Source organism: Dasypus novemcinctus, chromosome 10 (assembly GCF_030445035.2).
Source record: "Dasypus novemcinctus isolate mDasNov1 chromosome 10, mDasNov1.1.hap2, whole genome shotgun sequence".
In the NCBI taxonomy this organism is placed as follows: domain Eukaryota; kingdom Metazoa; phylum Chordata; class Mammalia; order Cingulata; family Dasypodidae; genus Dasypus; species Dasypus novemcinctus.
Genome location: NC_080682.1, coordinates 92761635 through 92775155, shown reverse-complemented (window position 1 = coordinate 92775155; position 13521 = coordinate 92761635). Strand labels below are relative to the sequence as shown.

The window sequence follows — 13521 nt, the reverse complement described above, 5'->3', positions numbered from 1 at the left end:
TTAGGGGATTCAGACCTGGCGACCTCAAATCTGGTCAAAAGGAAGCCTAGGAGCCCCGCAGTGTAACACAGCCCTCAGGGATCCCCGCAGCTGGGTGCCAGCCCTATGGGGGAAGTCAGATCCGCAAATTCTATATTATGTCTGAACCCTGCAATTCACTTACTCAGTTTATTATATTAGGATATATTGTCAATTCAGCTTTTGGACAGCTCCCACCCTGTGATTCTACACAACGGCCGCCTGAGGGCGCCTCTTCACCGCGGCCAATTTAATGGCGCAGATCAGAAGTCCGGCCGGTGCGTGGGGCTCCAGTTGGAAACTCCGACAAAACTGGTGTTCCCAAGCTTCACAAAATATTCCCCAATCGGCTACCAGATGTGTCCCCCTCCCTCGCTGCACCCTATAACAATCTCCCAATTATGTCCCTTTATTGTCAACAATCTAATTCCGTTGCAGATCGGCAGCTGGGCTTGTGGGGGTGGGGCTCCAGGTGGAAGCGCTATTACTTGTGTCCGCAATCAAAAATTCCCCCGCTTCACCACAAAACACTGTCTGTCTCCCCAAATCTATCCGCAAAGGCGTCCCGTCCCATCAGCCCAACAGCCCGCCCAGGACTCGCGAATTCCCCAGCACCGCAGAGCCACCAAAAAACGCGGCGGCAGTGGCGATACCGCGGCTCCACCCACCCCCAAGGAGGGGGCAACCCGTGTGCAGGACTCACCTCCGGGCAATAGAACCCAAATTATATCTTATCGACCAATCCTCTCCGTTACCTTCCCTCCAAATTGATGTCCAGACACTTCCTGCCCTGCAAAAATCCCGAAAAAGACTGTTCTCGGAGAACCTCCAGCGGCGCCCAGCTGCCTCTTCCCAGGAGAGACCGAAAGGCAAGCTCAGTCAGCCACCATCTTACTTCCCCTCCGGTAATATGATTTAAAGTCTGGAGATGAGGGTTTGCATTTCCTTTTTATGTTTCTGCCTAATCAAGATCACTCACCTTTCCAAAGAAATTTGATGATAGTGTTTTTGATTTTTTTTTAATGATGGTGGAATTTTTATTGGGCTTGCATTGAATCAGTATGTCAATTTGAGTAGAACTGACATCTTAATGATATTTAGTCTTCCAATCCATGAGCATGGAATGTTCTTCCAGTTATTTATGCCTTTTAAAATTTCTTTTAATATTGAATTGCAGTTTTCTGAATACAAAGGCATTACATCATAGGTTATGTTTCTTCCTATTTGAGTTTTATCTGTCATCTGTTATTGTCAGCACTCTTTTGACATTTTTATTTACTTTTATTGATAAAATCTTTATTTCTAGACTCCCTTCCAGGACTCCCTCTCCTATCTTTTCTTTTCAGACTCTAGCACACCCTTTCGCATTTCTTGAAAATCTGGTCTCTTGCTTAGAAATTCTCTCAGTTTCTATTTATCTGTGAATATTCTAATCTTGCCCTCATTTGTGAAAGACAATCTTGCCGGATATAAGATTCTTGGCTGGAAGTTTTTCTTTCGTAGTATCTTAAATGTATCAGACCACTGTCTTCCTGCCTCCATGGTTTCTGATGAGGAATCAGCACTTAATCTTATTGGGTATCCCTTATATCATATGCATTGCTTTTCTGTTGCTTTTCTCAGAATTCAGACTTTGTCTTTGGCATTTGACATTCTGATGAGTAAGTGCCTCAGAGTTGTTCTATTCATATTTTTTCAGATGGGAGTACATTGAGCTTCCTGGATGTGAATACCTATGTCTTTCAATAGGGTTGGGAAATTTTTTACCATTATTTCTTCAAATATCCATCTGCCCCTTTTCCCTTCTCTTCTCTTTCTGGGACACCCATGACACATATGTTTCATACATATTGCTGTCATTTAGTTCCCTGAAACAAATTTCAATTTTTTCAATTCTTTTCTTCATCTGTTCTTTTGTAGTTGACTTTCAGAGGCTAGTTCTTCAAGCTCACCAATCCTATCTTCTGCCTCCTCAAATCTGCCATTGTAGGATGGCAATGTTTCTTGTAAATTTCATTTATTGCACCTTTCATTCCCATAGGATATGCTATTTTTCTGTGTATGCTTTCAAATTCTTCTTTGTGCTCATCCAGTGTCTTCTTAATATCCTTAATCTCTTTAGCCATCTCATTAAATTTATTAAGGAGATTTGTTTGAACAGTTATAATTAGTTGACTCAACTCATTTATGTCATCTGGGGGCTTATGTTTTTCCTTTATCTGGGCCATAGCTTCCTGTTTCTTGGTGTGGATTGCAATTTTTTGTTGGTGTCTTGGCTGCTGGATTACAAGCATATTTATTCTGGGTGCAGTTTTTCTCCATAGTTTAGGGCTTCCTGTCCTTTCTCCCTTGCTGGCTGGCTCAAGCTGCCCTCACTGTGCCAGGGATCGGTGAGACTTCTCCCAACTATCGCCTTTGTCAGAGGTAGGGACAGAGTCACAGCTCTATGGAATAATCCAAGTTGTACAGGCCAGACTGTAATTGCCCAGAGAGACTGACGAAGCTCCACACCCCTCTCTCCCCTGCCTGGGGCATGGATGGACCTGCAGGTATGCATGGCAATCTAGGCAATCTGGGTACAAGATGACCACAGTTGCCCCAGGAGACTACCAGTTTTCAGTCTATGCCAGCCAAAGTGCCTGCAGTTACCTGGATAAACTGATGTTGGGACCACAGGCCTCCTCCCAGCCAGAAGTGGGGCTGAAGACAAGTTTAGGACTGCAGGCCAATTTGGGTGAAAAAACCTGGTTCCTGCCATCACTGTGATTTTCGGTTAGCAGGCTTCCCCTCAGGTTGGGGGTGGAGCCAAAATGGCACCTACCGACGTCTTTCCAACTTGGCCAGATTCATACCCCTGCTGGTCCCAGGGCTATATCTTAGCCAGCCGAGTCTACCAATCACTTGCTAAAATCATTAGATTATCTCTCTCCTCCTCCCCTGTTTTTGGGAAATGGAGCTTCCAATTCCAGACACAAAATAGCTCCCGCGGCAGCTCATGCTGCCAAAGTAGGATAAACACAGGTTTCTGTAGCTTGGCTGGTAATTTCACAGAGAGGCTGGTGCAGGTCCCCCCAGCTTCCTCCTGCTGGAGGTGGGGCTGCGGTCTGGGCTAGAGCTGCAATCTGACCTGGATGAAAAGAAGCCAGGCCCCACCAGCACTGTGATTTTCTGTCCATCTCACTTTCCCCCGTGCCATGCGTGGATTTAGGAGGGTGGCTACCATTCTCCTTCTCACTCCGACAGGCTCAAACTTGAGCTGTTCCCAGGATTATACTTTAGCCCTCTGTATTGCTCATCAGTAGCTAAAGTTGGTGCCCAACCATCTCTTCCTCCCCCTTTTCTGGGAAATGGAGCTTTCAATCCCAGCCGAGGAACAGCTCCCAAGGTGACTTGTGCCTCCAGTGGAGGATGGGCACCAGCCTCCAGGGCATGGAGCACTCTACTACTAGTCTTCTCTGCAGACTGGCACTCTCCTCTTTCTTTTCCTTCAAGGATATGGCAGGATGCTCTTCTGGCCTTCTGGAGCCCCCAAACAGGTGCTCCAGCTCACTCCAGGTAGTTCTGGGAAATGCCCCATAATAGGAGCTGACTCTGGGAAGTCCTTACTCCACCCCTGTCTTGCTGGTTGTCTGCACGTGTATTTTTGAAAGTGTATAATTGTACCATGTTTGTTACTCTGCCACTGACCAAAACAAGTCACAAAGTGAAGTTTAGGATAACACTGAGGAGGACTCTAGATTTTTAGAGCCCAGCATGTGGATAGAGGGAGGCCATCTATTGGGGTCATTAATGCAATTAATCTACCACAAGGGCCTAAAGCTCAATAAATAGTAATTAAATGTGTGTGGCTAGAAGAGTAGATCTTTCAAAGTTACCTTGCATATTGAGTAAAACTAATCAAAAAAGTAAAAAGGAAATTCAATATTTGGGAGGAGCATATTTTGGGAATTTTGAAAGCCTGTATTTGTCAACATCTGCAAAGTAACAAAAGATTCCTTAGATACTCCACACACAGATGTGAGTCAGTGAACCCCTGTCCTCAGAAATTTTATAACTCTGGAGCAGAGGGGAGGAATGGTGAAGAAAGGGAAAAGCAGTGTGGGACGTGTACACTAAAAAAACAAAAGGTTGGTTCTAGAAATGGAATTTGGGATAAACCTCTCAGTAGGGCAAATGAAGACTAAGAGATGTTAGTTTAATCAGTTAAATAATAAATTCTTGAAACTTGGGAATTAAATTGGTGTAGAGGGTCTCAAGGGAAAGAACGATTATATAAATGCAAACTTCAGCATTACCACACAGTGTATTGTTAGACAAAATTTTCAACTTTTCTGTGCCTCAGAAAACTCTACTATAAAAGGCAATAAATAATGATACCTAAAAAATAACAGTTACTATGAGAATGATTTATGAAAATAAGCAAAATGCTTGGATTAAATTTTGGTATATCAGAAGTACTAGCTAAGTATTTTCTTTTTATGTGTTGGGTAAAGAATTTTGAATCTAGCTTGCCAGAAGGAAAAGTAGTCAATCGTGGGAAATAGTGGGAAAGCATGTCATAGACACTCTATGCTATTATAAACATACGTAATGTGGTGATAATCCTAGACTATGGAATATTATAAAATCATGTGATTTTCTGATTTGATGTGTGTTTGTGTGAGGTAAAAGATAGGACCGAATTGACTGATGAAATTCTTCTGAAAAATTACTTCTGGAACACCCCAAAAGAATCAGGCATTTGCAGCCTAGAGGTAAGTGCATCTTCACCCCTTCCATTTTTCTTAATGGAGCTCAGCCTAACCAAGCCAATTGCGGTGTAATAAAGAATTCCAAGTCTGTAATGTCTGGTGTTGCACAAATGACTTTGCATTTTCTGCTCTCTAGAGCTAGCCAACCCAGGTATTTTCTGAGTTACTGCTCTTACTCCTATTTGGATAAATCATCAGGACAGAAATTTTAAAAAATCCTCCTGAAACGGGTATTTACAAAACCTAAATATAAGGAGCAAGAGGATTTATACTCTGCTTTTCTTTCAAAAAGAAGCCCCCCAAAGATCTTCTTTAAACAGATATCTCTTCTAAAATTTAGACATTTTACCCATCTATGCCTGTATTTAATAAAGGCTAACTCAAGAATAGATAAATGTGGATGTTATTTAAATACCAATAAGGATGTTAGTTAAATAAAGTGATTTCAGTACTTCCCTATTTATAACCTCCATCCTCTGGGTTTTATCAGCTTCAGGGTGACTTGGGTTTTATTCCCTGGAGAACGTGATTTCTCTCCCTGAGTTTCACCTCCGTTGTCATAAAATCATAGACTCCATCTGCAGTGGTTATAAACACCTCTGAGTTAGAGAAGACTGATACATAAAAGGAGTCCAGTCCAGTAAGCCCCACAGTATGTACATAGCTGGGGCCAGCTTCTGCATAGATTTGGGGATGCATTAGAGAAGATACGATTCACCTGCGATAGGAGCACCTGCAGTGTCATTTTTCCTACTGAGTCGGTTTTGTCTTTTCACAGTTATCAAGTCCCCTGGAGGTGAATATCTGCAGTCTTAAATGGTTTGAGCCAGGATCATGCTCTAAGCACCCTGACCCCCACCTGAACCAGCCAATGGAAATTAAAAACCAAAGCTAGTTTCAGAACTAATTCTGCTACATGTATAAATGCATGTTATCACGCAGACACAGGTTCAGAAGATCTGCTCTTTAAATTGAAGATTCCCTTGCTCTAGGTCATTTTAGGAGCTCCACTAGGACAGTACTTAAATAATACTAAAAAAACAATAATTTTTGGATGATTTCTTTGTAGAAATCATGTGTCTGTAGAAATCTGTACTTAATTAACCTGAGTACTGGACAGTTTTATAGAAATTTGATATGACAACATATTCGGTTTCCCAATTCCTCTATGGCCTATTACAAAGATTGTTAAATTAGAACAAAGTATATTAGCACCAATATCCTACAAAATCATATTCATTGCTTTGTCAGATTTTAATCCTAGTAGATAGTGTGAGCATTTATAATGCTTTACAAAGTTTCTAAGGCAAATTTTTACCTGGCTGTATCAGAGTTCTTCAATTTCTGGTTCCATTGAGTTTCTACATATATTCATGTTATTGTTCTCTTAGATCTCTGACTCTTTAGAAGTAGTTTCCAGGAGTCAAGTGTTGATGGTTATTGACTCCACTGAGGAAAAAGTCATCCAGGTCCTCATTTAAATTTACCATAGACATAATAATTATCTTTCCATATTGCAAGGACTTTAATTAGAAATTTTCAGAGAGGTTAATCCTTATTGCAATCTCAGGAGTTTGGAATGAATTATACTATTATATAGATTACAATTGAGGGTGCTTAGAGGTTAAGGCAATTTTTCAAGTCATTGGGCCACAGGCCACCACAATATTATAACTGTTGGACATTGGTAAATGTGACAAATATTTGTGGTGGTTTTCAAAAATTCCCAGAAACGAAAGAGCACTTAGTTTCTCTTGTATATCTTTCAAGGTTATAGCATAAATCTGTGATTGATTAAGGGAACATAATCCATTCTAAGAGTAAATCAGCTATCTTCCTAACAATTTTTCACATTTCTAAAGGTTTGTCTGTAGATGTTCTTGGTGTCTCCACATAGCTCATGATATGTTCCAAAATAGAAGCCAACTACATTTATTTCTTATAATCCATTAGACTTTGATCCTCTACCACACTGAACAATGGAATGCGAGATAGGGGACATGCAAGACCTGTCCATGAAATAAGCAGTTATTTTTGAATTTTTATTAGATAATACTCATGATCTTACAAAAGTTCCCTCTTTTCCTAATGTAATTTGAATTTTTAAAAAATATATAAAGTCAAATACATTTCTGCTCTGTTTGATCTTTCGTGATATTTCCTTTTTACTCTAATAGAGTGAATTTCAATTACTATTTTTCTAATGTTAAAGCAGACTTGTTAATGCATTTTATATATTTTTTACAGGTTGCATTGTTACATTTCCTGATATTGGATATTCGTAATAGAAATAGTCCTAAAATTATTTTGAAATGTTTTTCCATTAGAAATTGTCTTGTTTAGCAGATGCAGAGTTTTTCTTCTTTTTATAATTCCTTGAACAACATACATTGAGTAGTAATTATATATTCCGCGAAGGATTATCAATATTCTTTGGCAAATTTCTGTTAATTTTTGATAAATTTCCGATTTCTGTTTCTGTTTCTTTATCTTGTCTTTCAGTTACAGTTATATTATTTAAAATCTGGAAATTGCATGGATTCAAAAATTTCAGTGTTGAATCATAAAGTTATTCACACATTTCCTTAGTATTTTTAAATTTATTATCTAAAAGCCAACTGATTTTTAATTATATTGCATATTTGTGTCTTATCTTTGATTTCTCTTCTCTTGAATCTTTTCGTAGATTTTATCTGCTTAATGATTTTCTTTAAATATTAAGCTTTTTAATTTTTGGAGAATTCTTTTTACCTTTTTCTCCAATTTCAGTGCTTCATTTTGAAAATTCTTTTTGTTTCATGTTTACTGTGAAGTTCGTTGTTATAATTCCTTGAAGTAAATGAGTAGCTCGCAAATTTAAGTAAATTTTGTTTGTAATGCATGCCTTTACAGTGATAGATTTCTTAAATATCATTTTAGGCCTTAATCTTAAATTTTGTGGTTTTCGGTTTTCAGTTCTTAGTTTTTGTGGTTTCCAGTACTTTTATAAACATGCTATTATTCCTGCAAGCATATTTAAATTTTTCCAAATATTTTCACTTCTTTATCTCTTTTATGCAAAAGTAATGTTGTTTTTGTATTTTGCTTTGTGATCTTCATTAAATTAAATCTTTGTTATTTCTTGGCTGGGACCTTCCACAAGTTAGATACTCATAAATATTGTGTGTGCTGAAAATAATCTATAGTATCTAATTTTGTATATAGGTATATATATTAATTCTTTTGTGCAATATTTTTAATTGTGCTGTTAGATGTATACCATTAACAATTTTTGTTTCAGGAATTGTGCCTCTTGCTATAACTGAATTTTCTATTATATTCTTTGATTTGTCTTAGGTTGAAATAGGTTCAGACAAGGCACACATATCATATTATTCTGCCAGTGGTTCCTTATATCAATGCATAATTTTCCTGTTGAATTGCATAATTGCTTTTTCAAATATCTGATACGATCTTGTTAAAGTATTTTCTTTTGCAAGAATACAATATGCATTCTGTCCATTTCTTTTCGAACTTTGTTTTAATTGTCTCATAAATATCAGCTTGTTTTAAAAAAATGATTCTGAAAGTATTTGTCTTTTATTGTCAGGTTCAATCTATTAATAATGAAAATGTTTATAGATATGTATAATTTCACTTTTCCTGTTTTCTTTTTCTTTTTTAAAAGATTTATTTATTTATTCCTCCCCCCCCCCTCCCCGAGTTGTCTGTTCTCTGTGTCTATTTGCTACATGTTCTTCTTTGTCCACTTCTGTTGCTGTCAGCCGCACGGGAATCTGTGTTTCCTTTTGTTGCGTCATCTTGTTGTATCAGCTCTCCTTGTGTGTGGCACCATTCCTGGGCAGGCTGCACTTTCTTTCGCGCTGGGCAGCTCTCCTTAAGGGGTGCACTCCTTGTGCGTGGGGCTCCCCTACGCGGGGGACGCCTCTACATGGCAGGGCACTCCTTGCGTGCATCAGCACTGCGCATGGGCCAGCTCCTCACAGGCCAAGGAGGACCAGGGTTTGAACCTTGAGCCTCTCATGTGGTAGACGGATGCCCTAACCACTGGGCCAAGTCTGCCACCGCTGCCGTTTTCTAATACCAATGAATTTCTTTAGTGTTCTTTTGCCTTGATAAAATTTCCATTATTTTTCCCTTTCACTTGATTTACATTATTTTCTTCTCATCTCTTCCTCTCTCTCTCTCTCTCTCTCTCTCTCCCTCTCTCTCCCTCTCTCTTTCCCTCTCTCTACTTCCATCCTCCTTGTTGTCATGCATTTCATATTCCAAATGGAGAGAGAAAATAAATTAAAATCATGAATTGTTGTCAATGCTTTTTGCCTCCTTGTGGTATCACCTACTCCTACTTTGAAGCGTTATTATTTTATTTAACAATTACTTATATTTGCTCATATTTTCAAGCATTTTTTCCACAATTCTCCTTTACATTTTACCTCATTGTCATGAGTTATCTCAGTATTGACTAGGAATATATCCAAATTATGAGAATTAAAACCCCACCATGTTTTGCCCTAATTGTTACATTTTAATGAGGTATGAGCTTCAATTTCAACATTAATTGCTATGGGAAATTGAGGATATAGTGTTAATAGATTTTGGTTTCTATGTTTCGAAATTTTCTCTTGTCTTAAAATTTTTCTTTGTGTTTAAAGTTCATTTTTCAATGTGGGATCCTGAATTTGAGTGAAATGTGCTTCATTAAGATTTTATTTATTTTATACTCAGCATTTGTATTTCTACAATATGATACATGCCTATGCCTTTTATCTATTCTGCAAAATATCGGTCATTTGGCTTTCAAATATTTTCTTTCTCTCAATCTTTGTGGGTTTTTGTTTGCTTGTTTTTTGCTGTTGCTGTTTGGTTCTGGAAACCCTATTAGGCATAGTGTAGTTTAATTCTTTAATCATTCTTCTATATAACATTGAGTTCAATGACCACATTCTGTTTTAGGATATGTACGTATTTAATTTCCAGTTTTCATGGTACTTCATTCTTGTTATTAGTATAAAGTCTCCTGTTTCATAGTCATAAAAATGGATCTACCACCTCAATTCCTTGAATTCATATTCAAGAAATTCTTATTGTTTTATCTGCAGACTTCGTTGATGATTATTTTCTCATATTGTTTTTAAACTTATGTTTCACTGTGGGTTTTATTTCATTTGTGATTCCCATGTACATTAACAGGGTAAGTTATCAAGATATTTATTTTGTTTGATTCTTCTGATTTTCTCATCCAGAATGAGAATGTTACGTCTTTGTCTTGGTACTTCCTATATCAAAACGTTAAACAGAGAGCAGTGGATGTAGCTCAAGTCGGTTGAGGGCCTGCTTCCCACGTGCGAGGTCCTGGATTCAATCCCCACTACCTCTTAAAAAAAAAAAGCTAAGCACAAGCTCCGGAAATATTCATGATTCATGACATGTTCATATTTGTGAGATATGAATCTTTACTCAGTGCCCTAAACAATGATATACATCTTTTACGCCTGTATGAACAGATATAAATAGTTTTTTCAAGATGCTCTTTTCATTAAGGGTGAAGCTATTTCCTGATTGTGAGTTGACGAACCAACACCATTACTAGTACCCATTAAAAGAATGGTCCAAAACCTTTTTCTGTTCTGGCTTCAGTAGTAAAATACCAATCAATAGACATTAGTGTCTTTGTCATCTATGATCTCTCCATTCTATTGCGGAACCAATACATAATTTTAGAGATCTGGTTTAAGGTTGCTTCTTTATTTCCAAAGCTAAGGTATTTTTTATTTTAATTTGATATTTATAATATTTATTAAAATTTTTGCTTGTTATATTTTATTGACTGATTAAAAATCTATTAAGAATTTGTACTTTTCTATTATTATTGATTTACCATAGCTAATTATGTTGTAATTATTATGGAATATTGTTATCTGTTTTCAGGTGAATATATGTACCAAGTTTATATTGATATTACCCTCTCTACAGAATCTATGCTTTCAGTCACCAATACATATATTTTTTAAAACAGTGTCTATATATTAATTTGATAATATTTGGAATATCCAAAAGATAGAAATAATAATTAGCAAACATTTGTTAAGGAAAATATTATGAAATTGTTCTGACTTAAATTAAGTTTTAATAAAAAAGCATATCAAGGAAATATCCTAGATATTTAACATGTTGGATTTAACATGCCTTCTCACAAAACATACATCTCACAGTCATTGTGTTTTTCATTTCTGCTCTACTTACTGTGTGGCTGCCTGGATTGCTCCATCAAGCAAATATAAACGTGTCCATATAGGGGAAAGTTACTTCACATCAGAATCAATTGAATTTAAAGAATACTGGAATTTCCAATACACATTCTTTCTTTTATGTAAGTTTGGCTTTAGCCAGGCCATTGGTATTCTGTATATTAGTTTCCTCATTGTAAAATGGTTATAGTAAGCTACCTTATACATATTAATGAAAATTAAGTAATATTTACAAGTTCTTCACAATTTCTCAACTACTTAAACAAAAGGAATGCCTTTCATGTATTCTATGGTCTAATGTATTACTTGAAAATTTCCTCTGATCTATCAGTCAACTCTTAATCTGTATGTTTAAGCCTCTAAAGAAATCAACCCTTTAACAAAGACAGATTTAAAAGCCAAGACCATTATGATATGAGATCCCTTTTAACATGTCCTGCTTCTAACACTTACTACATAGAAGATCATGAATAAAGACATCATTTTTATTTAATATTCCTTTTCTCAGTGTGATGATTAGGTAATATGTCATCTCAGCCAGGTAACGGTGCCCAGTTGTTTGGGCAAACAAGCACCGTGCAAATTGTTAATACAAGGGCAAATCATGGACTTTAAGCATTAGTGAGTTGATTGCATATATGGCTGATTACTTCTGCAATCAAATGAGACAGCTGTCAGCAATGAATGACTTCTCATCCAATCAGCTGAAGGCCTTAAAAGAAAGAGAAGTGTTTTCAGCATTCAGAGAGAGAATTCCCATCTCTACTTCAGACAGCCAGTGTCTCCTGGGTAACGCATAGAGGAAACTCATTGGAATCTCCAGCTTGCAGCCTGCCCTATGGAATTTAGACTTCTGTGTCCTCACAGCCATTTGAGACAAGTTTATAAACTCTATTTAAAGATATCTCCTGTCAGTTCTGTTTCCCTAGAGAACCCAACTACTAACTCAGTCATGAAGGGTGGGTGTATTATGACCTGATTTATGGAGTTTTGGTGTGATTATCTGAGTTAGCACATAGAATGTGATACCACAGTTCTGGCTTCATAATAAATGTCCAAAAATGTTGGTGGGATGATGAGAACAAAGAGGATTCTCCCTTTGATCCCCCTTTCAAATATCATCATTGTAGGTAAATCCTTTTCAAATATTGTGTTAGAGATAGTAATGAATAATAAACTTGAATATTTTTCTTTTCAGGGAATGATGCTCCAGGTTCTCAGAGATTCCAACAGCTCTAAGTTGCAGGTTTCTGACTTCATCCTGATGGGATTTCCAGGCATTCATGAGTGGCAGCACTGGCTCTCCTTGCCCCTGGCTCTGCTCTATCTCTTAGCTCTCAGTGCCAATATCCTTATACTGATCACCATCAACCAAGAGGCTACACTGCATCAGCCTATGTACCATTTTCTGGGTATCCTAGCTGTGGTTGATATGGGCCTGGCTACCACGATTATGCCCAAGATTTTGGCTATATTATGGTTCAATGCTAAGACTATCCGTCTTCCAGAGTGCTTTGCTCAAATGTATGTCATACATTGCTTTGTGGGCATGGAGTCAGGCATCTTCTTCTGCATGGCCATTGATAGATATGTAGCCATTTGCCGACCCCTACGATATCCATCAATAATTACTGATTCCTTTGTGGTCAAAGCCTCTGTGATCATGGGCCTCAGAAACAGCCTGCTTACCATCCCAGTGCCTGTGCTGGCTGCTCAGAAACACTACTGCTCTAGCAATCAAATTGAGCACTGTCTGTGCTCTAACCTTGGGGTCACCAGCTTATCCTGTGATGACAGGATGATCAACAGTATCTATCAGCTATTTCTGGCTTGGACATTCCTGGGCAGTGACCTGGGTATGATTATTTTATCATATGCTTTGATACTTCACTCTGTGCTAAGGCTGAATTCAGCAGAAGCTGCATCCAAGGCCCTGAGTACCTGTACATCTCATCTCACCTTAATTCTTTTCTTCTACACAGTTGTCGTTGTCATTTCCATCACTCATAGTACAACAAACACAGCTCCCATCTTTCCAGTTTTGCTCAATGTATTGCACAATGTCATTCCCCCTGCTCTCAACCCCATGGTCTATGCACTCAAGAATAAGGAGCTCAGGCAGGGCTTGTTCAAAGTGCTTAAACTTGACATCAAAAGCAACTAGCCTGCCGTTGGTGCTCACACATTTTTTGAAGATTTGAAACTCTTTTGATGCTTTTATTGACAATTTGAGTACAACTTTAGATAGAGCTGTCAGATATTCCTTCACACATTTCAGGAAAAAAAAAGATTCCTCTGCAGAGACTATTTCTACACATCTTAATTTCCCCATATACTTACTCGTTATACTGTTCAAGGACAATCATCAAATAATATATCTTTTCTGATCCAATAGAATGAACTTAGAAAAAAATAGCCAGTGAAGAATTTGAAAATTCACAAACATTTGAAAATTAAACACTGCACTTTAAAACAGTCAAAGAATTAAAAAGGCAATCACA

The 13521-nt window shown here is 37.7% G+C and overlaps 1 protein-coding gene across 1 annotated transcript; it reads left to right on the top strand.

The window, feature by feature from the left end:
• Positions 1 to 12221: 12221 nt before the first annotated feature.
• LOC101420328 (putative olfactory receptor 56B2) lies at positions 12222 to 13184 on the top strand. Its single transcript, XM_004455018.2, has one exon. The coding sequence runs from the start codon at positions 12222 to 12224 to the stop codon at positions 13182 to 13184; it is 963 nt and encodes a 320-aa protein (XP_004455075.2).
• The last annotated feature ends 337 nt before the right edge of the window (positions 13185 to 13521 follow it).

Bases quoted from the DNA above. Each gene is read 5' to 3' on its own strand.
- LOC101420328 (XM_004455018.2), top strand. From the start codon at position 12,222: ATGATGCTCCAGGTTCTCAGAGATTCCAACAGCTCTAAGTTGCAGGTT.